We start from the raw sequence: 25641 nt of genomic DNA on the forward strand, positions 1-25641 counted from the left end.
TGCTTCACAAGACATCTGCAACAGTTGGAAAGGCCACAGAAATACCTCACTAAAAGAATCACAGGCCTAAAGCAGATGCCCTATGCTGACCATCTAAAAAAACTCCAGCTATACTCTGTGGCATATTGTCTACTCAGAGGTGATCTCTGCTTAACATACAAAGCCATGTCAAACCCTGAGCTGTTGGACATGCTCCACTTAAAGAAATCCCAATCCCTCAGAGCCACACACTCCAGAGATCTAAACCTTGTCACCACAATGAACAAAACATGCTGGAGGGATAGGTTCCTGACCCAGAGACTCCTCATACTCTGGAATAGATTGTCCATACATGTCAAGCAGAGCACCTCCTTAGACCCTCTTCAAAAGGAACATTGATGATTGGATGGGAGATAGGAAATTCACCCCGGGGATCACATCATTAAATATTGTGGGAAGAAATATCCAGGGAATTGTTATGGCTAAGCTTGTATAAGCCCTAGGGCCGATAGCCTAGTACCAACCTATGAACCTATGAACCTATGAACATTTACCACTTATGCAAACCTGTAGGTAGAGGCAGACACATTCTGGACTTGCCACTTAGAAAAAAATCTGAAATTGATTTAAAATGTATTCTTATTGATCAAAGAGTGTATAATTTTGTGTAAATCTATCACACATACACTAGTACAGTCTATGTTCAAATTTTAGATGTTAGCCTCAACTATTTGGTTGTCTATTGTGCTGTCTGCTCAGTACAATGAAGGAAATGTTAGAGTTTTCTCTGCTGTATGGATGCAGATGAATGTCAGATTAAGTTTGTATGTGCGGGACATCATCCAGTAAGTTTTCACAATCTCCTTAATGTAGTATAACACTTCATTTTACTTGAATATTATTTTGACATAGTTTGTTTTTTGAACAATAGCATACTGGCACCTGCAATTTAATCAGAATTCAATAAGCAGAAAAATCAATCAAGGTATATAAATGAGTCTAACGCTTTCTGCTTCATGATCCTTGAACAATACAACATCATCATCATCAGTCCCTTTTTTCTCATTTTTTTCTACATGGGGTCGGGGTATCATGTTAACTGTCACCAACTCTCTTGATTCAGTGTCACACTCCTGCCTTCTTCAACACTCATGCCTGACTGTCGCAGATCTTCTTTCATACAATCCATCCACCTCTTTGCTGGACATTCTCACTTGCTTTTACCTTCTTCCTGTCTGTCTCAAATATTCCTCTCCAGATTGTCTTCTGATTTTCTGCACGTGTCCAAACCACTGGAATCTGTTCTCTTTGATCTTTTCTGCAACTGGAGCTACTTTGGCTTCTGCTCTTATGTCCTCATTTCTTTGTCTGTCCCACAGTGTGCATCCTACCACCCTTCTCAGGCACTTCATTTTTCTGCATTTTCTTGCTGCCTTTGACTAATTCCGCCTAAAATGCCAATTTTCTAGAGTTTCTGTAATTTAAAAAGCTTGTTTCAGCTACATATTGTACTTATTTTACTGCCTGCACTTTAACAAAGTCGTGTTTGTGTTTAAATTACCTGTTTAACTGTTGTAGGCTACACACTCAAATGTGATAGCCATTTCTGTGCATTTAAAGTGTTTTTTGATTGTATCTGCTTTATTTTCTGGAAAAACCCCCCCCAAAAAATATACTTGTTTTCCCACCTTTCTAAGGTAGTATAGTCCAGTTTTCAGGTTAGTGCTGAACTCAGGGCTGTGTTACAAGTTTCTGTGTTTGCCCATACCTTACTTGGATAGAAGGAAGTTTCTCTGTTCACTGTGAGAGAGGGAGCTTTGAGCAGACTATCTGTCCCTGGAGGAGTGGTTTCAGCCCAGAAATTAGTAGTTTATTGGCCATTTTGGGCTAATTTCTTTCTCTTTCATTTCCCTGCTATAAAACTCACATTTGCAAGGTTTTTGTGCTAGTATACAGCTTAGCAAGCTCCAGCCTGGTGCCCTTCAGAGTTCTACAGCAGCAGAGAGACAAAAGAGAGACTTTGGAGTGGTTAAGTATCATTTTTCTGCATTTTCTTGCTGCCTTTAGCTAATTCCACCTAAAATGCCAATTTTCTAGAGTTTCTGTGATTTAAAAAGCTTGTTTCAGCTACATATTGTACTTATTTTACTGCCTGCACTTTAACAAAGTTGTTTTTATGTTTAAATTACCTGTTTAACTGTTGTAGGCTACACACTCAAGTGTGATAGCCATTTCTGTGCATTTAAAGTGTTTATTTTTATTTGGGCAGCCACAGTGGTACAGCAGTGGGCGGCCAAGGTGGTGCAGTGGTTAGCGTTGCCACCTCACAGCAAGAAGTTCTCTGGTTCGATGCTCGGCTGGGATGCCTTCTGTGCGGAGTCTGCATGTCCTCCCTGTGGTGATGTGGATTTCTTCCGGGTGCTCCAGTTTCCTCCCACATCCCAAAGATATGCAGTAGGTGGATTGGACACTCTAAAATGGCCCTAGGTGTGAATGTGTGCATGTGTGTACCTTCTGTGGAATGTTGGGCACTGGGCCGGCAACTCGACACTGTAAAACTCCACTGCCAATCATGAGCAGACAGATGATCCATTGTGGCAACCCCTGACCAGGAAAAGCTAAAAGAAGAAAGTATTTTTTTGATTGTATCTGCCTTATTTTCTGAAAAAAAAAAACAAAAAAAATTATTTTCCCACTTTTGTAAGCTAGTATAGTCCAGTTTTCAGGTTAGTGCTGAACTCAGGGCTGTGTTACAAGTTTCTGTGTTTGCCCATACCTTACTTGGATAGAAGGAAGTTTCTCTGTTCACTGTGAGAGAGGGAGCTTTGAGCAGCCTATCTGTCCCTGGAGGAGTGGTTTCAGCCCAGAAATTAGTAGTTTATTGGCCATTTTGGGCTAATTTCTATCTCTTTCATTTCCCTGCTATAAAACTCACATTTGCAAGGTTTTTGTGCTAGTATACAGCTTAGCAAGCTCCAGCCTCTTGCTCTTCAGAGTTCTACAGCAGCAGAGAGACAAAAGAGAGACTTTAGAGTGATTAAGTATCATTTTTCTGCATTTCTTGCTGCCTTTAGCTAATTCCACCTAAAATGACGATTTTCTAGAGTTTCTGTGATTTTAAAAAGCTTGTTTCAGATACATATTGTACTTATTTTACTGCCTGCACTTTAACAAAGTCATTTTTGTGTTTAAATTACCTGTTTAACTGTTGTAGGCTACACACTCAAGTGTGATAGCCATTTCTGTGCATTTAAAGTGTTTTTTGAGTGTATCTGCTTTATTTTCTGAAAACAAAAAACAAAATACTTGTTTTCCCACTTTCTAAGCTGGTATAGTCCAGTTTTCAGGTTAGCGCTGAATTCAGGGCTGTGTTACAAGTTTCTGTGTTTGCCCATACCTTACTTGGATAGAAGGAAGTTTCTCTGTTCACTGTGAGAGAGGGAGCTTTGAGCAGCCTATCTGTCCTTGGAGGAGTGGTTTCAGCCCAGAAATTAGTAGTTTATTGGCCATTTTGGGCTAATTTCTATCTCTTTCATTTCCCCTGCTATAAAACCCGCATTTGCGCGGTTTTGCGTGCCGAGCAGCGCCGGTTAGCTAGGGTATAACTATTACAGGCTCCACAAAGTCTACTCTTCAATTTTTCCCTTGGAACTAGACAAACTTTCAATTTAAGCAGCACTCAAACCATTCACTTCTCATACTGGCACTTGCTCAAAACTCATAGCAAGCACTAATAAACCTTAGCACTAGACCCCCCCCCATACTGTAGAGAAGGACAAGGGTCTCTATTCGACCTTACCAGCCAATCAATAAAACAGTTCACTGTACCTATCCAGGCATGTCCAAAGGGCAGTTTCAGGTGTACTCTCCAGTTCAACTGGTGAATCTGGGCATTTTGAGGCAATGTTATGATTGCCTCATGCACACAGACAACCCTCTCCTCCTTCCACCAAACATATTACATGCAAGAGATGCAATTATACAGCCAAACTGGAGGCTAAGCTCTCTCAACCCAAGACCGTGCAGTCAAGAGGAGAAGGAAATTACTTGCATCACAACATCAGTCTCACATAGACCTATGAAACCAGCACCGGCAAAAAAACACATAAATACACGAAAACATACTTGGAGGCTGTAAATAAAAATCTGCAAAAGCAGCAGAGACCTCCAAAGCAGATCTCCAATCAACCTCCATCTCCCAACACAAACCATGAAACACATACTTCACAAAACCAGTGTGCCACACAATCACAGCCCTTAAGGCAAAATAACATACCCAAAACACTAGTAATAGATGACTCTATAGTCAGGCACACTGACTTCCCACTCACTAGGCTGAACAAGGAGAAGGTTACTGTTAGCTGCCTGTCAGGTGCCAGGATCCACCACATAACACAAGCACTCAGGTCACTCCAGAGCAAGTACAAATATGACTCTGTCATTGTCCATGTTGGTGTGAATGACCTGAGCCATACCTCCCTGGACTACATGAAAAGAGACATGGATGAGCTCTCTGATCATGTAGCCCAGGCCAGTATGACCCTGACCCTGAGTAGCATCCTGCCCTCACCAAGAATGATACCATGGTATAGAGAAAAAATGATCAATTTCAACAATTGGCTAAGCTTCTGGTGTCATTCAAAGGGGATCCAGTGTCTGTCAGCCTGGGATGACATGCTCAACAAGCCATGCTGCTTCACTAGAGACGGCATGCACCTGTCACCCTTAGGCTTTTGAATACTGGCCAAGGCTCTTGCCACCCCCATAGTGTCTTTTTTAGGCAAGGCTCAAAAGACAAACCCACCACCGTAAATAGCACAAGTAACAAAAAACTGAGGGTAATGCTACTCAATGCCAGAAGTCTAAACCTCAAAATGCACACACTCGAGGCACTCCTCAGTATGGAGAAAATTGATATATGTGCAGTAACAGAAACCTGGTTTAAGGCTCCAGAGAGCACCCCAGCACTACCAGGCTACAACTCATACCATACATTTCAGCCACAAAACCTGGACTGAAATACAAAAGGTGGGGGAGTATCCATATTCATCAAGGATATCCACACCTCCAGGTTAGTGGCACAACACAATGCTTTAGAGATCATCCACGTGCAACTAACAATGGGCAAAACTGCTATTCAAATTATAGCTTGCTACAGATCACCCACCATGTCCCAGGACCCCCACTCCCCATTCCTGGAAACACTGGGAAACATAAAGGTCCTACCAAACACCCTGATATTGGGTGATTTCAATTACCCAAACATTAAAAGGGAGACCTACTCAAGTACAAACTCCCTTGCCTAACATTTCCTAGAATTTATAAACTCAAACGCCCTGGATCAACTGGTCAACACCCCCACCAGAGGTGACAACATATTGGACCTGGTCATCACCAACATGGGCGACCGGTGTTCCACACCGGAGGTCAACCCTTCGCTGGTTAGATCTGACCATAAACTAATCACTCTGGATATCCACATTCTGCCACCACCCCCGGTCAAAGAAACTACCGTGAAAAACTTTTCAAAAGCAAACTTCACGTTACTTAAGACCGAGGTGGGAAGTTTCAAAGTTCCCATGCTAAAGGATAACGCTGTCCAAGCTGCAAAATCCTTTACTAATGCACTCTACGTGCACCTACAAGAATGCATGGATCATGCTATCCCAAACAAAACCAAGACTCACTCCTCCAAGAAAAGGAAACCAGTCTGGTGGACCCCTGCCATAAACAAGCTATACAATAAAAGGAGGAAACTAGTACAGAAAAGAGTAAAATCCCAAGAAGGGAAGACATCCCTGATCAGTATCAGCAAGAAACTATGATCCCTCATAAAATCATCCAAGACTAGCTTTTAAAGAAAAATTGCCATGGACTCCAAAGATAACCACAAGGCATTCTTTAGCTATGTCAAGAATCTAAGTGGCAATTCTCAGATCTGTTTGGAGTTAGTGCAGAATGGCACAAAATACACTGAACCGACCGATATAGCCAAAATCCTGGCAGGCAGGTTCATTGCAAACTTCACCCCCCTCTCACCCCCAACAGGGCCCATAAGTATACCAGAAGAATGTACTGCCCCTGAAATCACAGACACTCAGGTTAAAACAGCCCTCTCCAAAGCCAAAAACACAGCATCAATGGGACCTTACGGTGTCCCAGGCTGTGTCCTACATGAGCTCAAAGATGAACTAACCTCTCACCTAAACACACTGTTTAAACTCAGCCTCTCCACAGGCTACATACCCACAGAGTGGCGCACAGCAATGGTTATTCCACTCCACAAAGGGTGAGCCACAATGGACCCCGGGAACTATCACCCTATAAGCCTAACTAGCTTGGTCTGCAAAGCTATGGAGTGCATCATCATGGATCTCATTAACAGAGACATTGGAAACCTCCAAACACTGGACCCTACCCAGTTCGGCTTTGTTAAGGGCAGATCATGCCTCCTAAACCTGGTGGACTTCTTTGAGACAGTTACCAAAGCTATAGATGAGGGAAAGGTGGTTCACACAACTTACCTAGACCTCACAAAGGCCTTTGACACTATTCCCCACTCAGGTATTATAGACAAGCTCACCAGCCTGAACATAAACCCCTACGTCATGAGATGGGTTGCCAACTGGCTCATGGACAGAACCCACATGGTAAGAGATGTAGAAGCTAGGTCTGACTCTAAACTGGTTACAAGTGGCACTCCCCAGGGCTCAGTCCTAGGACCTCTCCTGTTTGGCATATACTTCTCAGAGGTACAGACAAGCACAGGAGGACTATGGCTGACCAAGTTCGCAGACGACTGCAAACTAGAGGCTGTAATTGACTCTCCGGCTGACACAGACATCCTCCAAAAAGGGTCTCACTGAGACAGATACCTGGTGTCAAAACCATGGCCTCAAGCTAAATACCAAAAAGTGCATTGTCATCCCCTTTGGAAAAAACAAAGTACCGACAAACTACCACATAGGTGGTAGCCCCCTAAATATGGAAGACATAATAAGGGATCTGGGGACCCAAGTAGATAGTAACCTCTCCCTTGATAATTATATTGCCAAAGTGGTTAGAAAATCCTTCTATGTGGCCCACCTAATCACAAAAGGGTTTGCATCCAGATCGAAAGAGGTCATTGGGCCCCTCTATGCATCACTCATCAGACCCATCATAGAGTACAATGCCCCATTTGGGATGTACCTTACAAGACACCTGCAACAACTGGAAAGACCACAGAAGTACCTCACCAAGAGGATCACTGGCCTCAAGCAAATGCCCTATGCAGCTCGAATGAAGAAACTCCAGCTGTACTCGGTTGCATACTGCCTTCTTAGAGGTGATCTCTGCCTGACATAAAAGGCCATGTCCAACTCAGAATTGATGGACATGCTCCACCTAAAGAAAACCATATCCCCTCGAGCCACACATTCCAAGGATCTAAACCTCACCACAACAATAAATAGGACATGCTGGAGGGATAGATTCCTGTCCCAGAGACTTCCCATGCTCTGGAACAAGATTCCAATCTACATTAGGTAGATCTCCTTGCTAACCCTCTTCAAGAGAAACCTTGACGAGTGGATGGGAAACAGAAAGTTTACCCCAGGGATCACTTCAATGGCTCTGCTGGACAGAGGCACAGGGAATTAATCTAAGGGGGTGGCGAAAGCCAGCACATTCCGGCTAGGCTTATAAATGCCTTTGGGCAGACAGCCTAGTACCTACCTATGAACCTATCACCTCTAGCTTCTTCAACTGTTCTGCCTTTACTGCCCAGGTTTCTGTACCGTACAGTAGTACCGGTCACACCGCTGTCTTGTCCACCTTACTTTTCAGCTTCTTTGGCATTCTTCTGTCATAGACTACACCTGATACTCTATGCCAGTTGGTTGCAGACCCTCTGATTCTAGCTTTGACCTCTTCACTCAAACTTCCCTTCTCCTCAACCCCCCCCCCCAGATACTTGAAGCTGTTTACATGTTCCACTATACTCCCTTCTATCTCTACTCTCAACTTCTTTTGATTTTCCAAGTTTGCTGGCATTACCACCGTCTTATCTGTGCTTAGTTTCATCCCATGTGCCTTTAGCTTTATATTCCATTCTCCTATCCTTTGCTGAAGTTCTAGCTTGGAATCTGCCTGTAATGCCACATCATCTGCATACAGCAACATTGTTGATCTGTCCCCTCTGACCTGTTTGCTAATGTAGTCCATCACCAGTATGAACAGCAGTGGGCTCAGAGCTGAACCCTGGTGTACACCCACTCCCACTGGGTACCCCCTTGTGAGGCCGAGCACTGTTTGTACTTGAGTCATTGTGTCCTTGTACATATCAAAAGTAATATATTTCAATGACTCAACATAAATCCCTAGAAATATGTTAGTTTTGATAATTTTCACTTTGATCTGCCTATTTAAGGAAAATTGCTTTGAATGGGTATGGAACCTGATTTTTATTGTATTTCTGCCCTGTCTCTCTTGTAATGATAAACTGTCTGGATTCCAAACTTTGTACTTCTGGACCTCTTAGCTCAAGAAAACTGGCAACCTGTAGCATAGGTTAATAGAAGAAAGTCTGGATGATTTACTTTTTTCTGTAGGTATATGCTCGATTTTACAATGCACATGCTGGTTGGAGTGACTAATCAGCATGCATATTTTTGAATGTTATTGACCAGTCATTGTATAATTTCCATTTTATTTATAAAGTCTAATGCAGACAACTGGAATTACCCCCCCCCAAAAAAAAAAGTGAAACTGTCAGAGAATACTGACCCAAGTTCTAAATTGTAACTTCCAAACTCTACAATGAGCTAATGGTGAGAAGCTACAAATTAAGATAGGCCTGTGCTTAACAGGGTGTATTTTAGTCATCTGCCCTTTATTTTAATTTGATGACAAAATTTCCTCTCACTTCTCTTTCATTGACTCTTGTTAGCAAACACAACATATCATTTTATGAAAGCACTTACCTTAAACTAATTAAATTAATTTGCCCTCCCACTATTTTATAGCTCCACAATACTGAGTATCCATTGACAAATAAGAGTATAACTAATTATTCTCGTACAAAGTCTCAGTCAAAATCAATCTCCGCTAGTATCATACCTAAGCTGGTTATACATTTTGTGACTTCAACCATCAGTGTTTTGAATTGACTTTTATATTGTGTTACTGTGTGTAAATTCTATTGGCTGTTTTCTGTACTATTAAATGGCATGAAAAAACACTGATACCATGGAGTCCCATCATGCTTTAGCTTCATCCTTATCCAGCCTATTAGCACTTGGTTTTCTGAGACAGTAAGCACCCTTCTTCTACCACAAACTGATTCCACCTGTAAAAAATGCATTTTTTTTATCAAAATCAGAGGCTAGTTTCTCCATCCTACCTGTGTTTAGTAAACACTACCACAACACTGCATTTCCACATTTCTACAACCATCACTCCTACATATGCTAAGGTAGTAAACAAATTCCTAGCCTAAGTCTCCTATATTACCTAGATATCCTTACCTCAATACTATATACAAAATACTAACACTATACCTCCACCCACACCATATTGCTACTGAGAGTCACCAGTATTGCAAACTGTAACATGGGTCCCATTATACTGCAAGACACCCCAAAAATGTCATAATCATTTGCAATTCCATTATAAGACATACAATCACAGTTCTCACCAGGTTTGTAAAAGACAGGATAACAGCTGCATCTCTAGTGCTAAGATCAGAGATGCCACTAGGGCCTTTAGGTCACTACACCAACCTAGATATGATTATGACCATGTAGTTGCCCACGTGAGAGTGAACAGTCTTAGGTATTCCTTCTTGGAAAAGATGCAGATAGTCATTGAGAAACATTTTACTTTAACCAAGAATAATGCCTAAATTCCAACATAAAATAATAATTGACTTGTAAACTGATGTCATTCTGTGGAGATACAGTGTGTGACAGCATGGGATGAAATGGTCAAAAGACCCCCATCCCTTCTGTACTAGGATTGGCTTGTACCCTCCACCTCTCATTTTATTGCATACTGGCTAAAATGTTTGCTATCCCCATAGTGTATTTTTTAGTCCGCATTTACCTGATTGGCATCCCAACATTGCAACTCTCAATCTAGATAATATTAAGTATGACTGCTAACTCTAAACTGTCCAAGATTTTTGCAGAATGTCCAAATTTTTGTCTCATGTTTTAAGTTTGGTCCTGATAAAAGCTTTGGTTTTCTGGCAAATCATTGAGTGTTGAAGTCAGAAAATAATGACAAGAATTTGAATTTCAGACTTCATGCTCGCAGCTCCCTGAAAATTCAGGGGTTCATGGGTTCATAGATTGGTACTAGGCTATCAGCCCTAGGGCCTATACAAGCCTAGCCATAACAACTTCCTGGCTATTTCTTCCAACACTATTTACTTCCCTGGACCCATGTCTAGCAGGGCGACTGACGTGATCCCCGGGGTGAATTTCCTTTTTCCATCCAATTGTCAAGGTTCCTTTTGAAGAGGGCCAAAGAGGCACTCTGCTTGACATGTATGGGCAGTCTATTCCAGAGTCTGGGGAGTCTCTGGGAAAGGAACCAAATCTTGAACTCAGGAACCTGCACACCATAGCCACAGCAAATTACCACTAAGCCATCTGCTGCTGCCAAATCTTTTATTTTAATAAAACTTTATAAGATTATAAGAGCAATATTTAAACATTTCTGTATGTTTGGCCGTTTATCCCCCCCATTATTTATGGCTTTGGCCAGATTTCCTGATCTAAGAAGTTGAGAGATGTGCTGCTGAATTCCAGGAGCTTAAAAAAAAATCTCTGAACTTGAGACTCTGAGGCCTTCTTTACCTTCAAACACATCATGTAATTACAGAAACCTGGTTGCAGGGTAGTGATATCACTCACTCTGTGCTAGGGAGCAATGTGTATCATGCATGCAAATCCACTGGCAACTACATGCATGGCTCTACCCCCATATCCCTTAAATTATATGCACTAACTCCATGGTTACACTACAATGGAGTAAAAGACAAAACTCCTGAATATCTCTCTGCCAGCTTGCACAGTTTTATCTGTTTACTTTTGATGTTTGGTATAACCAAGTGTGCGAAAGATAGACGAACTACAGGTTATATTTGAATACGTTTTGTGTGTGTTATGTTTTACGGGAGAAATCAGTATAGGTACCTTTTAAGGCAGGTGCCTGTTTTGTGGAATGGAACTGTTTAGCATATTATACTTCTAGCTAACTGCTATAGTCAGTTATCTGCTAATAACGGTCGAGACTGGTTCTGGATAGTTAGTCATTTGTCCAACAATCTGCTGGAGTCCTTTTGGGGTGTTACATATTTAGATGGAGAAACACAAAAGTGAAGTAAAGCAACTTGGAAAAAAAGCCTTTGGGACATCACTGGTTTCCTGCAGCTGATTTTTGTTCAGACTTTTCCCCAGTGACTTCTCTCTACATTTTGAGTTATGTCAGTAGCTGCACTTCTTTCTTTGGTTAGACATGGTGGGATCCAAGTGAGGAGGACAGCACTGCTAACATCGCGCATTTTGCAAGATGACCCTCGTGAATCTGACATGCCAAAGCTCCACCTCAGAACGTAGGACTTCACGTTTTGACCCTGACAGCAGTGGTAGGCCAGCAACGTGGGACACTTTTGGCATTTGGGACAACAGAATAGATGAACCCATCCTTTTACCACCAAGCATAAAATATGGCAAGCCCATTCCCAAAGTGAGCCTGTCAAAGGTGGGGTGTGCCACACAACAAGGGAAGAGAAAGGTGAATGAGGATAGATACAGTATCTCTCAGCTAGATGAAAATATACTTTACTTTTCTGTATACGATGGCCATGGAGGAGCAGTGGTGGCAGAGTTTTGTGAGAAACACATGCATCAGTTCATTCAATGGATTCTGGCTGAGGAGGATGACCTGGAGCTGGTGTTGTTCAAAGCTTTTCTGGAAATAGACAAGACTTTTGCAAGTTACATCTAAGCATCCATAGATGATTCAGCACTTACTTGGAAATCCATCAGTTGCCTGAGTTTTAGTTCAGGGCTGACACTGATGCTAGCAGTACACAGCCATTACATGGCTTCTGTAATTAATTCTGGGACCACTGCAACAGTAGCCCTGTTGAGTGATGGAATAGAACTGGTTGTAGCAAGTGTTGGAGACAGCCATGCCATTTTGTGTCACAAAGGAAAGGCGAAAAGGCTGACAGAGGACCATACTCCTGAAAGGAAAGACGAAAAAGAGAGAGTGAAGAAAAGCAGAGGTTTTGTAGCCTGGAACAGCCTGGGACAGCCCCACGTGAATGGTAGACTTGCTATGACATGAACTATTAGTGACTGTGATTTGAAGCAGAGTACAGTGATTGCTGATCCAGAAACTAAAAAAAATTTGATACATCATGCAGACGATGCATTCCTAATCCTTACAATGGACGGGATTAACTTCATAGTGAACAATTAGGAGATCTGTGATGTCATCAGTCAGTGCCATGATCCATTTGAAGCTGCCCAAGTCATTACTTAGCAGTGATCTACAGAACATATTCAAGTTCTGGACTTGGCTTGTACTGTTTTCTCAAGCCAAAGGCACTTCAGTATGGAGCAGAAGATAACATCACTGCTGTAGTCATAGCCGGTTTTAGGCACCAGCGAACCCTGCGGTCGCTGGGGGCCCCCTGGTCCTGGGGGGGCCCCCAACCACAAGTTATCTTATCTTGATATTTTGTAACGTGTCTGTCAAACCAACAAAAGCTAGTACAGCAATCTTGTATACTTAATAAAGCAGGTAATTAATAATAACTCATATTTATCTCCTTCAAAATTCACAAATCTTTAGTTATAGTAACATTATTTTGTCAAGTAACAAGCTTTACAATTTCATTAAATATTTTACCAATGACATAATGCCCCAGCCTAGGTTAAGCCCTGATGGTGGACATCCTCTTCACTAAAATTAACATAGCCAGTTCTAGGTACCTGCAATAACTGTGGCTGGAGGGGCCCCTTAATCATCAATGACTGTGTGGGGCCCCATAAAACTGCTGTTGGTTGGGGAAAAATGAGGAGAAAAAATGTATTAAGTTTTGATTACACTCTTTAACCTGAACAGGACTGTGATATGACCCTGTTAGGACAAAGCTGTAATGAGCGTAAGCAAAGTAAGCACTACAGAGATCAGCAGCCCAGGGTGACCAATCTCATTGCAGACTGTGGAGTTTAAGAAGAGCTGATGCTTCTAATCTTCAGAAATGGTTTCTCTTTCAAAGTTTTTATACATACTGGCAGAACAACTGATACTGTAACTCTCAACATCTTTGCTGAAGAATTCTGTTCGGTGATAAAAATAATAGCATAATAGTGTCTCAAAATGAGGAACACATTTTATATATTACTCTAATTCATTTACAAAGTTACTATAATAACACATTTTATATATTACTCTAATTCATTAACAAAGTAACTATAATAACACATTTTATATATTACTCTAATTCATTTAAAGTTACTATAACAACACATTTTATATATTACTCTAATTCACTTGCTCCTACAGTACTTATTACCTTGATACGGCACTCTTGTCATAGATAGTACCCCAAAAAGGCAACCCCCCATTTCTCTGTCACCTACATCCCCCGGAATCTTTTTTAAAGTTTTTTGTCTATCCTTCTAGCATGTCGAGGGATCAGTTGCTAGTGTCCTCTCCTGCTCAGCTGGTGAACCTGGGAATATTGAGGCAATGTTACAATTGCCTCATGTACACAGACAACCCTCTCCTCCTCCCACAAAACACAAATACATGCGAGAGATGCAACTATACGGCCAAACTGGAGGCTGAGCTCTCTCAACATAGGACTGGCAAGACCAGTCAGGAGGAGAAGGTTACCACACACACTATAGACCCAGTCTCACATAGTACCATTACAACCTCAAATCATACACATAAACACACAAAGACATACTCGGAGGCTCTGATCAAAAATCTACCAAAACAGCAGAGGCCACCAAAGCAGACACCCAAACAACCACCACCTCAGAACACAACACCTGCAACACATAGACCTCACAGTCAGAGTGTCAAACAGTCACAGCCCTTAAGGCCAAACACAATGCCAGACACACTAGTCATTGGTGACTCCATAGTCAGACACACTGACGTCCCGCTCACCAGACTGAGTAAGGAGAAGGTCACAGTAAGCTGTCTGTCGGGCGCTAGAATCCGCCACATAACGCAAGCACTCAGGTCTCTCAACAGCAGGTACAAATATGACTCGGTCATTGTCCACGCTGGTGTAAGCGACCTGAGCCGTACCTCCTTGGACTACATGAAAAGAGACATTGAGGAGCTCTCTGATTATGTAGCCCAGGCAGGTATGACCCTGACCTTGAGCAGTATCCTACCTTCACCAAGAATGATGCCACAATACAGAGATAAGATGATCAGCTTTAACAATTGGCTTAAACACTGGTGTCATTCAAAGGGGATCCAGTATCTGTCTGCCTGGGATGACATGCTGGACAAGCCACGCTGTTTTAAGGGCGGCTTGCACCTGTCACCCTGGGATTCGGATATTGGCAAAGGCTCTTGCCACCCCATAGTGCCTTTTTAGGCAAGGCTCAAATTCTAAACCTACCACCCTAGAACACAAAAAGGAAAAAACTAAGGGTAATGCTGCTCAATGCCAGAAGTCTAAATCTCAAAATGCGCACTCGAGGCCCTTCTCAGTATGGAGAACATCGATGTCTGTGCTGTGACAGAAACCTGGTTCAAGGCTCCTGAGAGCACCCCAGCTATCAGGTTTTACCTCATATCATGGCCCCAAAATCCGGACAATACCAAGAAAGGAGGGGTATCCATATTCATCAAGGACACCCACACCTCAAGACTGGTGGCAACGCATGATGCATCGGAGACCATCCAGGTGCAATTAACCGTAGGCAAGACTGCTCTGCAAATTGTAGCATGTTACAGGCCACCCTCACAAACTCAGGAACCTCACATGGCCTTCCTGAAAACACTAGAGGGATAAATGTATCACCAAACACCATCATACTAGGTGACTTCAATTACCCTAATATAGACTGGGAACACTACTCAAGCCCAAACACCCTAGCCCAAAAGTTCCTGGAATTCATAAACTCAAATGCCATGGAACAACTAGTCACCATCCCACAAGAGGAGATAACATACTTGATCTCATCATCACGAACATGGGAACACAATGTTCAACACGAAGTATACCCCTCACTGGTGAGATCAGATCACAAACTAATCTCGCTGGAGGTCCTCATCCCACCCCACCTGAAATAAAAAGACCACAGTAAAGAACTTCTCAAAGCCGACTTCACACTTCTAAAGACTAGTGTGGTCTCCTTTAAGGCCCTAACCGAGGAAAACAGTACTCAAGCCGCTGAATCACTTACAAATGCCTTCTACCAGCACCTGCAGGACTGCATGGATAAGGCAATCCCAAGCAAAACAAAGACTCTTTGTACCAAAGGCAAGCATCCAGTCTGGTGGACCCCAGCCATAAACAAACTCTACAACAAAAGGAGGAAGCTACTACAAGATAGAGCAAAATCCTTAAAAGGTAAGACACCCTTGATCACTATAAGTAAAAACTAAGAGCTCTCATAAAATCATCCAAAGCAAATTTCGAGAGAAAAATAGCTAAAGACTCAAAAGACAATCATAAGGCCTTCTTTAGCTATGTTAGAAACCTAGGAGGAAACTCCCAGATATGCTCAGAACTAGTTCAAAATGATGTGAAGATTACTGATCCTACAGACATTGCCAACATACTGGCTGACAGGTTCAGTGCAAACTTCTCACCCCCCCAAAAGGAGAGATATCTATACCAAACGATTGCAGCCCCCAAACATCTCCAGCCCAAGTGAGAACTGCTCTCTCCAAAGCAAAAAACACAGCATCCATGGGACCTGATGGTGTCCCCGGCTGTGTGCTCCACGAACTCAATGAGGAATTAAACCCACAGCTAGGACAGCTGTTTAATCAAAGTCTTACCTCTGGATCAGGGGTGGCGCACTGCAACTGTGGTCCCACTTCACAAAGGCGGTGCCTCCACCGACCCTGGGAATTACCGCCCATTAGCTTGACAAGCCTTATCTGCAAAGCCATGGAGAGGATCATAATGGACCTCATAAATAAAGACATAGGGAATTTGCAGACTTTGGATCCAACCCAGTTTGGCTTTGTCAAAGGCAGATCATGCCTTTTAAACTTGGTTGACTTTTTGAAACAGTCACCAAAGCCATTGATGAGGAAAGGCAGTCCATACAGCCTACCTCGATCTGGCTAAGGCCTTCGATACAATACCCCACTCGGGTATCATTGAAAAACTCATCAGCTTAAATGTTAACCCATACATCACAAGATGGGTTGCAAACTGGCTGAGTGACAGAACCCACAGGGTCAGAGTTGCTGGCGCCATGTCAGACTCAAAGCCTGTCACAAGTGGTGTCCCACAGGGCTCAGTCCTGGGCCCACTCTTGTTTGGCATCTACTTTTCAGTACAAGCAAACACAGGAGGGTTATGGCTGACAAAGTTTGCAGATGACTGCAAACTGGGCCATAGTAGAAAACACATCTGACACAGATATCCTTCAGAAGGGTCTCACAGAAGCGGATAACTGGTGCCAGAGCCACGGCCTAAAGTTAAATGCCAAAAATGCATAGTCATACCCTTGAAAAACAAGGTTACCCCTAGCTACCAAATAGGTGGCAATCCACTGAGCACAGAAGAAGTTATCAGGGACCTGGGGACCCAGGTTGATAGTAGTCTGTCATTCGACACCCATGTAGCTAAAGTAGTCAGGAAGACCTTCTACATTGCCCACCTTATCATGAAGGGATTCTCATCTAGATCAAGGGAGGTCATAGTCTCCCTTTACTCATCACTCATCAGACCAATGATTGAGTACAATGCCCCATTCGGAATGTATCTGACCCGACACTTGCAGCAGCTGGAGAGGCCACAAAGTTCCTCACCAAAAGGATAAAGGGTCTCAAAAATCTGTCCTATGCTGCCCGACTGAAAGAACTCCAGCTCTATTCAGTCACTTACCGCTTGCTCAGAGGTGACCTTTGCCTAACATACAAGGCCATGTCAAACCCAGATTTGATGAATATGCTTCACCTCAAAAATCTAGATCCATCAGAGTCACAAGGGCCGGAGACTTAAACCTCGACACGGCTATTAATGGGGCGTGCTGGAGGGATAGATTCATCACCCAAAGACTCCCTATGCTGTGGAACAAAATCCCGGTACATGTGAGGCAGAGCACCTCGCTGGCCTTGTTCAAGAGAAATCTTGACCAATGGATGGGAGATCACAGATATACCCCAGGGATTACCTCAGTGTCACTGCTCGACAGAGGCACAGCAAAATAAGGTATAGTTCCCCATACTAAAGGGGTGGCGTAAGCCACAAAGCGATGGGCTAGGCTTGTAAATGCCCTCGGCAGATAGCCTAGTATGAACCTATGAACCTATGAACCTATGAACACATTTTATATATTACTCTAATTCATTTAAAGTTACTATAATAACACATTTTATATATTACTCTAATTCATTTAAAAGTTACTATAAAACACATTTTGCATCAATATGCATTTTTAGACAATAAGTATAAAATCTGATTACTGGATTTATTGTGACAGAGCAAAATTATGAGACAAAATCCGAATAGCTGTGAAATCAAGGATAGTGATAGGTATTAATTTACTCACTGAGGTAAATAAGTTGACTTATCCCTGTTGCTGTTTGATGACTGCTAAACACAGTCACTGATCTTGTGTAGCAGTACTAGTGTTGTACAATGTACTCGCTGAAATAAGTACTAAATTAGCATTGCTGTGGCGTGTGTGTGTGTGTGTGTGTGTGTGTGTGTGTGTGTGTGTGTGTGTGTGTGTGTGTGTGTGTGTGTGAAAAAATATCACAGATTTTATCAATGCACATATCCAATAATGCCGAACACACACATTATTCTTCAGGGTATCAATAAAAATGTAACTAACAAGTGATTATATTTCAAAAGTAAGGCATATAATATATCACAGAGCATTCAGACACTTGTATCTTCTAGAATCTGGTAGCCCCTACTCTCTAGACTGTATAAATGGATACAGGAGGCTTAATCATCCTTGACTGTAGGGACCCCAAAAAAGCTGTTTTTGGTTGGGGAAAAATGAGAAAAAAATGCTTTCATTTTCTGATTGCACTCTTTAGCCTGAATGGAGTTATGATATAACCCTGTTAGGATAAAACTGATAATAGCCTTTGCCCTCAACCACAGACATTCTAAAACATCCCTGCTCAGATGCTTGTGTACAGAAATTTACCGTAGGTTATGAGGGTGCTGGGGATTGTGTACAGACATTTACCGTAGGTTATGAGGGTGCTGGGGATTGTGTACAGACATTTACCGTAGGTTATGAGGGTGCTGGGGATTGTGTACAGAGATTTACCGTAGGTTATGAGGGTGCTGGGGATTGTGTACAGACATTTACCGTAGGTTATGAGGGTGCTGGGGATTGTGTACAGACATTTACCGTAGGTTATGAGGGTGCTGGGATTGTGTACAGACATTTACCGTGGTTATGAGGGTGCTGGGGATTGTGTACAGACATTTACCGTGGTTATGAGGGTGCTGGGGATTGTGTACAGACATTTACCGTAGGTTATGAGGGTGCTGGGATTGTGTACAGACATTTACCGTAGGTTATGAGGTGCTGGGGATTGTGTACAGACATTTACCGTGAGTTATGACGGTGCTGGGGATTGCGTACAGACATTTACCGTAGGTTATGAGGGTGCTGGGGATTGTGTACAGACATTTACCGTAGGTTATGAGGGTGCTGGGGATTGTGTACAGACATTTACCGTAGGTTATGAGGGTGCTGGGGATTGTGTACAGACATTTACTGTAGGTTATGAGGGTGCTGGGATTGTGTACAGAGATTTACCGTAGGTTATGAGGGTGCAGGGGATTGTGTACAGACATTTACCGTAGGTTATGAGGGTGCTGGGGATTGTGTACAGACATTTACCGTAGGTTATGAGGGTGCTGGGATTGTGTACAGACATTTACCGTAGGTTATGAGGGTGCTGGGGATTGTGTACAGACATTTACCGTGGGTTATGAGGGTGCTGGGGATTGTGTAGTTATCATTTCCTTAACTTTTCTAACAGACCTCAGAGGTATACAAAGAAAGTTACTTTAGCTCCTGTAGGGGCAGTGTACTGCCTGGTAGCAGCAAAGTAGAATACATTATTGCAGTCATTATTTATTTTCACTTTCCTCACAATCAAACATCAGGCACATATACAGCTGGTTGCCTTTGGGGTTAGGATCGAAGAGTAAGTAGGCATGCTATGTGTATGTATTTCAGAAGTCACTTGAAATATATGACTGTGGCCATTTGAATCTCTGCTTTCATCCCAATCTAACACCAGAGGGTTGCATAGGCAGTGACTGTCTTTTGGGAGGATTAGGAGGCAGGCAGTATTCTACATGATCTGTGTATCCTCACAACAACTGACTTGGTAATTTATTTTGAGCTACTATTTTTGTCAGCTTTGAATTTTAAGCCTTGGATACAACTTGTCTTCATTGAAAGAAAAAAATAAGACTGAAATTCTTTTTTCTTACGATGTTTGTTTAGGCCACTTTTGGATTAAAAGGTTGGGAAATGCTCTAGCTTCTGGGGCACTGGCTTAATTGAGTTATTTCCTAAATGGTTATTACTGTGCTATCTTGGTCAAGAAAGTATATTGAAAAGACGGAAGGAAAACTAAAGCTGAACAGCAACATTGAATTTCTTTCCTTAATCATCATTTCTGTTCAAGCCATCATTGGGTAAAAAAAAAATAAACTTAAAAAGCACTTTAGAGCATATATAAAGTTATGGCTTCTTGAGAAAGCTGAAGAGGAAAAAAGGTAAAATGTGAGAAATGGAAGAAAAAAAAGTATTGTGCATAAGTGGGAAGCCCAGCATGAGGGAAACTCTGGAGGATGTGTTTTGTTTTGTTTTTTTTTGGCGGGGGCTGAAACAGTAAGCAGTGCCTAGAGTTCCACTGCACATTAGTTCTCCCCTGTACATAGAGTTGTTGTAATGTATCCTTGTTACACCTAAATGCCAGTAACTGTAAAATGTCCCTTTGTGAGATGGGCCAACACATTGTGGTATGTATGCCTGTTGCAATAAGATCATTGTAGCTACAGGTCAGTCTGTGTGCACTACTCCTAAAAGACTGCATTATGAAATAAAAAGATGGGTAGAAGTGGTGGCAGTGACAGGGTGATACTTAGACTGAAAGTGCCCAGGGGGCCCCCAACTTGACATTTGCTGGGGGCCCCCAAAATGCTTACACCGGCCCTGGCTGTAGTTGTCCCTTTTGGTGCTTGGGGGAAGCACAAGAACTCTGATGCCAGCTTTTCTCTTGGTAGAAGTTTTGCTTCAAGTGGAAAATGGTCTTGTTGAGCACAGAGTTTGAAACCTGAAGCACTCCTGCTTTCAAACTAAATTAAACTGAAAAGGATGGTGTGCAATGAAAGAATGCAACTGTGCAAATCTCTCATTTCTAAAACGTTGTTAAGCAATGTAGTGGATATATTCACTCCTGTCCACACTCACAACATGGCATATTTCGGAAAAAAATCAAGAACACAGCAAGCTGCAGTGTATGTCATTCAAGCATTTTTTGCATTTAGTTGGATTTGATTGAACCTGAATATTGGTGTTGGTGGTTTTTATCTCAGTGTCATTGCATTTTCTCCATCCACAGAACAATAACCACTAAACAATGTTTTATCAGCAAATGAATAGGAAGCTTGACATTTTTATGTAGTGGAAAGCAGTGAATTGTTCTGTCTGCCTGTCTGATCCATTAGGTGTGTGCTAGTAAGAAAGGACGTGTGCAGACTTTTGGCCTTTTTTCTTCAGACTCCTTGGATTAGAGTTTATCTGCATCTGTCTTCTAATCAGAAAAGGGAAGAACTCTTTTGTTACTTTGACAGTTTATTATGTACTTACATGAACACAGCAGTTATCCAGACTTGTACATCCTTTCTGTACATTACAGGTATGACTCTGGGCATGGGGACTGTGCAGCCATATAATTTGCAGTTTTACCTCTTGTTACACATACATATAAGAACTGCACCCTCACTGCCACCCCACATTAGTAATTGGACTGTAGTATTTGGAAAGGACATTTTAATATTCACAGTTTTCACACTTGAAGTGAAAAGAGCAGGTTTCCAAATGTTGCCCAAATAGACGTTACAGCCTTTGTTGTGTCTTGAAGTCAATTTGTCTTCTTCAAGTCTTGCACATTTGTGATTCTCATTTTGCTTATTAAGGTTTAGAATAAGGTGCTGTTTCATTTCACTGGCAGAGTTGGCAAAACGTTTGTGCTATTTTTCAGCTTTCTTCATATTTGGCACCTTAATCCTGTATTTTTGAGGGATGCACTTTTCAGAATACGTGTTGCATCTCTAAGTGAGTGAGTGAAGTAAGCTGCTATGTAATCTGAGTTTCTGCATAGGGCTTCATTTGTATTCTTTTGCATTGCCCTTAACATAAAACCGTTTCACTTTATAAATTCTGAACTGTGCCAGTAGTTGAATTATGTGCAGGTATTGAGGGCAAAATGCCACTTTTTCTGAGATTGTTGACTGGAATAATCAGGCATTATTTGACAGGTAAAAAAATTTCTCTTCCTCACTTTCCATACATATAGCTTTATGTTAAAGATTCCAGATGTGGTCCCAGTACTAAATTTGCTGCATTGTAGGAGAGGGGGGCGGTATACCCTTCTAAAGTAAGTTATTTAATGCTTTTTCCAGAATAGGTTGTTTTAACTAATATACTACACTGAAATAAGACACTGTCTTTTGACTCCTTGGAACCTTTTAATATTTCAGATTTAAAGATCATAGCTCCATACCTCAGGCATTTGAGAAATACCAGTATATCATAGTATATTATGGAAATATAGGTCTGAAGTAGCACCTCCTGTTGTATTTTATTCATGTTGATTTTCATCATGACTGAATTTGAAACTAATATTTTCACACATTTCACTCAGTTTGGAGTTGAAGCTTTTCTGTGGCAATAGTAGCTTTTTATGCAGATTTTGTTGTCTTGATGATCAACCACCTAAAACATTGCAATCTCTGCAACAAAGCCTGCTGTATAGCCTGTTTGTCTCACTTTTTTTTAATTATTTTTCACTGTGGCTTGCTACCCCTCCCCCACACACCTTTTTTTCCTTCTGCATATACTGCCTCTCAAGCTTCCCACCTACCAGCCATGTCTATTCATTTCCCTATCTGAAGGATATAAGAAGACCTGATAGGGAGCCTGAGCAGTGGTTTGTGCCCTGTATAATGTCCTGGCTGTGAGGGCACATGCATCATTTGTTTAGGCCTAAACTCTACCCTGGACAAGAGGAAGGACAGTCACATCACTGCTTTTACAACAGTGCCATTTATGATGCAGACACATGCTTCCCTACACTCATAAAGGTATCTGTCAGCTTGGTGGCTGAACACTTACCCCTGGGTTCACCTTCTACAGTGCTGTACCTTCCCCTGAAAGATCATGAAATTAGACTACCCTGGACCACCCCCCTCCTCCTCGGATGGATAAGCTCATCTTCCTCTGTCACCTGCTTTTGGTGCCTAAGCAACTAATTGAGCTTGGGTTACCATAGCTGTAGCCAGGACTTTATACCTCTGTAACAGTAGATGGGTATGGGTTGCTCTGTGATTGCAGTTCTTTTAGCAAAGTCCTTCTGTGAGATTCCCCTAGATATTGTTCATATTGATCACTTCTGCAGTAGCCTAGACTATATGGGCTATATCCTGCAGGGATGTAGCGGCTGGCTGGCTTCCAAAGATTCAGGGCACCTTTCTCGTGCCCAAACCATTGGTCAGCTGAAGTGGAGTCAAAAGACAGGTTTGGGTGCCAAGCTTTTTCAGAGCTTTCCTGTCATTAAGCAGCATGCTCCTCTGAGGTGTCTGAGGATCAGTGGTCAACTTATACTGATTTTTGTTGGGTAGATCCTTTAGGGGATGCAAACTTTCCTATTTAAAAAAAAAAATGTGCTGACTACACTTTTCCTAAAGTGTAAAGTTATTTTAAATTTGAGAGTTTGTGTTTTAACAGACTGTCACAAGACTGTATAGTACTTTCAGATAGGAGTGCTATTTTTCCTGTCAATTTTAAGACTGGTTGGGAGGGTGGCCTAATGGTTAAGGTGTTTGCCTTATAAACACAAGTTGCAGGGCTTGAGTCTCACAACAGGTAATTGGCTAGGCTTAAAATGGCTCACAAGGGCAGTTAGCTTAGTACTAACCTATGAACACTGCAGTTAATCTTGAAGCAGCATTTAACTTGTGAAATTGAACTCCCTGCAGGGAAAAAAGACGATGTTTTTTTAAGTATACCATAGAAACATGGAAGCATAACAGAGCCAGAAAGTTAAAGAGTGAAGGGACTTGGGCTTGCAGATATGCATTGATATGTGTCTGTGGCAGCTCACTGCCTCATGCAGTATGAATAGCTCAATGGCTGAATAGAGGGGAGATGAGTTAAGGAAGGAATAAGTGTGGTCCTAATATCTTATTATGGATCAAATGAACAGGACACAATTTAAAAAAGTTGCTCTAGGATATTGAACAATATTATAAAATAAGGCAACAAAGTTGTAATGCAGTAGATTTCAATTTAATACTAGGTCTGGGGTTGACAGGAAGTATAGAGCAGTGGAGTTTCATGACAGGAGCCATAGAAAGTCAAAGGAGTAGATGGATATGGAGGTGTGGGTAGATATCTGGAGGAATATGATGGGGAAAGAGAAGTGCTATACTTTCTTGAGAGATGAATGTAGACAAGCTACCATGCTTAGTTGGTTTTTGGTAGATTATAAGATGATAATGGAAGCTAGGAGGATCATTCAGAGTTGTTAGATCATTCAGAGTTATTAACGGAAAGATGTGGTTTGCAGGTGGACAGTAAGCCATGGAGATGAAATACAGTGAAGTACAAAGATGGTTCAGATGTAAGGTGGTTTAAAGAAATAGTGGAGCAGGTAGTCTAAGGTAATAGGAGGAAGAAATGCATGGTATGGTTAGCAGAATGGTATTAAGGTGGAATGAGGGAAGAAATATGAGTTATTAAGTTTTGTGATGGGGGGCATGATGCCTTGATTAGCTATAAAGAGCCAAGAGCCTGAACCTAAAGGTCTGCAACACAGGGCCTACAATGGTAGGGCAGAGAGCTGATCTATAGGCTTAAGATTTTGTAGGAGAGACTAAAGCAGTTGGAAGCGATGCAGCTAGGGATGAGGTGGGTGTGGGGGCTAGCTGGTGGGTGAAAGGAGACTGGGATACCATTTTGCTGGCATAAAATATAAAGATAAGAGAACAAAGGCCTGGATAAGCACTATACAGTTAGAAACTGGGGAAGGAGAACTTAGGAAAACAGGGAAAAGATTATTTGAATGTTCTACACAGAGAGGTACCTTTAAATGAATAGAGATTTTCCATGTAGGATGACCCTACCCTGAAAGAAGAGGCATTGATGGCTTTGCACAGACTGCTGGGATGAGAAGAGGTGATGGAAGTAATTCAGACAGTGAATCCTGGAAGGGCAAGAGAGCTAGATGGGTTTCTGAGGATTTTTATAAAGGTGTGGAATTGGAACTGTGGGGGAATCTGGCAAAGCTGATTAAAAGGATGAAGGGAGAAGGGAGAATAGTGCAACAAAGGCAGGATGTAGTCAAGTAGTAGAACTAACATGAGAAAAGAGGAGCATGGAATATGTCACTAATTCACTAAATCATGGACTTGGTCCTTACCAGTATAGGGCTGCTCTGCTCTCCTCCAGATGTAACCTCTTCCCTGGTCAAATCAGACATGTCAGTCACATTCACTTTAAGACTGAAGCCTGAAGCATCCTTAAATACCTCAGTATTCTGTGACTATGTCGAGGTTAATCTACTAAAACTGAGTGATGTCCTGGCTACATTTAAACGTCAAACATCCCAAAACTTATGATGGAGAATCCTTTGCTGCCAATTCTATGCACATGTAAATAGTTGCATAGATGCATCTGTCCTCCCTCAGAAATGAATACAATGCCAAATTAAAAAATAAACTCCTTTGGCAGAACCACAGTATAATAAAAAAATTATCTCAAGAAGCTAAAAACACTATTGGATATTTGTATAGTAAAATGTAAGGGCAAATAATTATGGGAATGCAAGGCTTGGCTTTTTAAGATCCTCAATTCATAGCTTAGCAAGCACCTATGATTACAAGTCCATTTCACTCTGTAACACTGGTGTGACTGTTTGTGATGTGATTTCAACAAGGCTGAAGTGGTGCTGTCATACATAGTGAGGGGCATACACATAGGATATGTGAAACGGAGGTCATCTCCAGATCGATGTTTGATACTTATGAATCTGACAACAGAAAGTGGGAATAGTACTAATGGATTTAGAGAGGTGGCAATTTGTACTGAAAATGGTATGGCAGGTCACTGAGGAGAGAAGTTGATGTAATGGCATAGAGTATTGTATGTATATCATTGGGTTAGATTAATGGCTAATGGA

At 41.9% G+C, this 25641-nt stretch overlaps 1 protein-coding gene across 1 annotated transcript; it reads left to right on the plus strand.

The window, feature by feature from the left end:
• The first annotated feature begins 11447 nt into the window (after nucleotides 1-11447).
• Nucleotides 11448-20498, plus strand: LOC122805849 (protein phosphatase 1K, mitochondrial-like). Its single transcript, XM_044076130.1, is given in 5 exon segments — nucleotides 11448-11551; nucleotides 11553-11962; nucleotides 12056-12379; nucleotides 12574-12627; nucleotides 20404-20498. Coding segments are annotated over 5 exon segments (987 nt in total).
• The last annotated feature ends 5143 nt before the right edge of the window (nucleotides 20499-25641 follow it).

Source organism: Protopterus annectens, chromosome 1.part0, assembly GCF_019279795.1.
Source record: "Protopterus annectens isolate FY-2018-M chromosome 1.part0, PAN1.0, whole genome shotgun sequence".
NCBI lineage: Eukaryota > Metazoa > Chordata > Ceratodontiformes > Protopteridae > Protopterus > Protopterus annectens.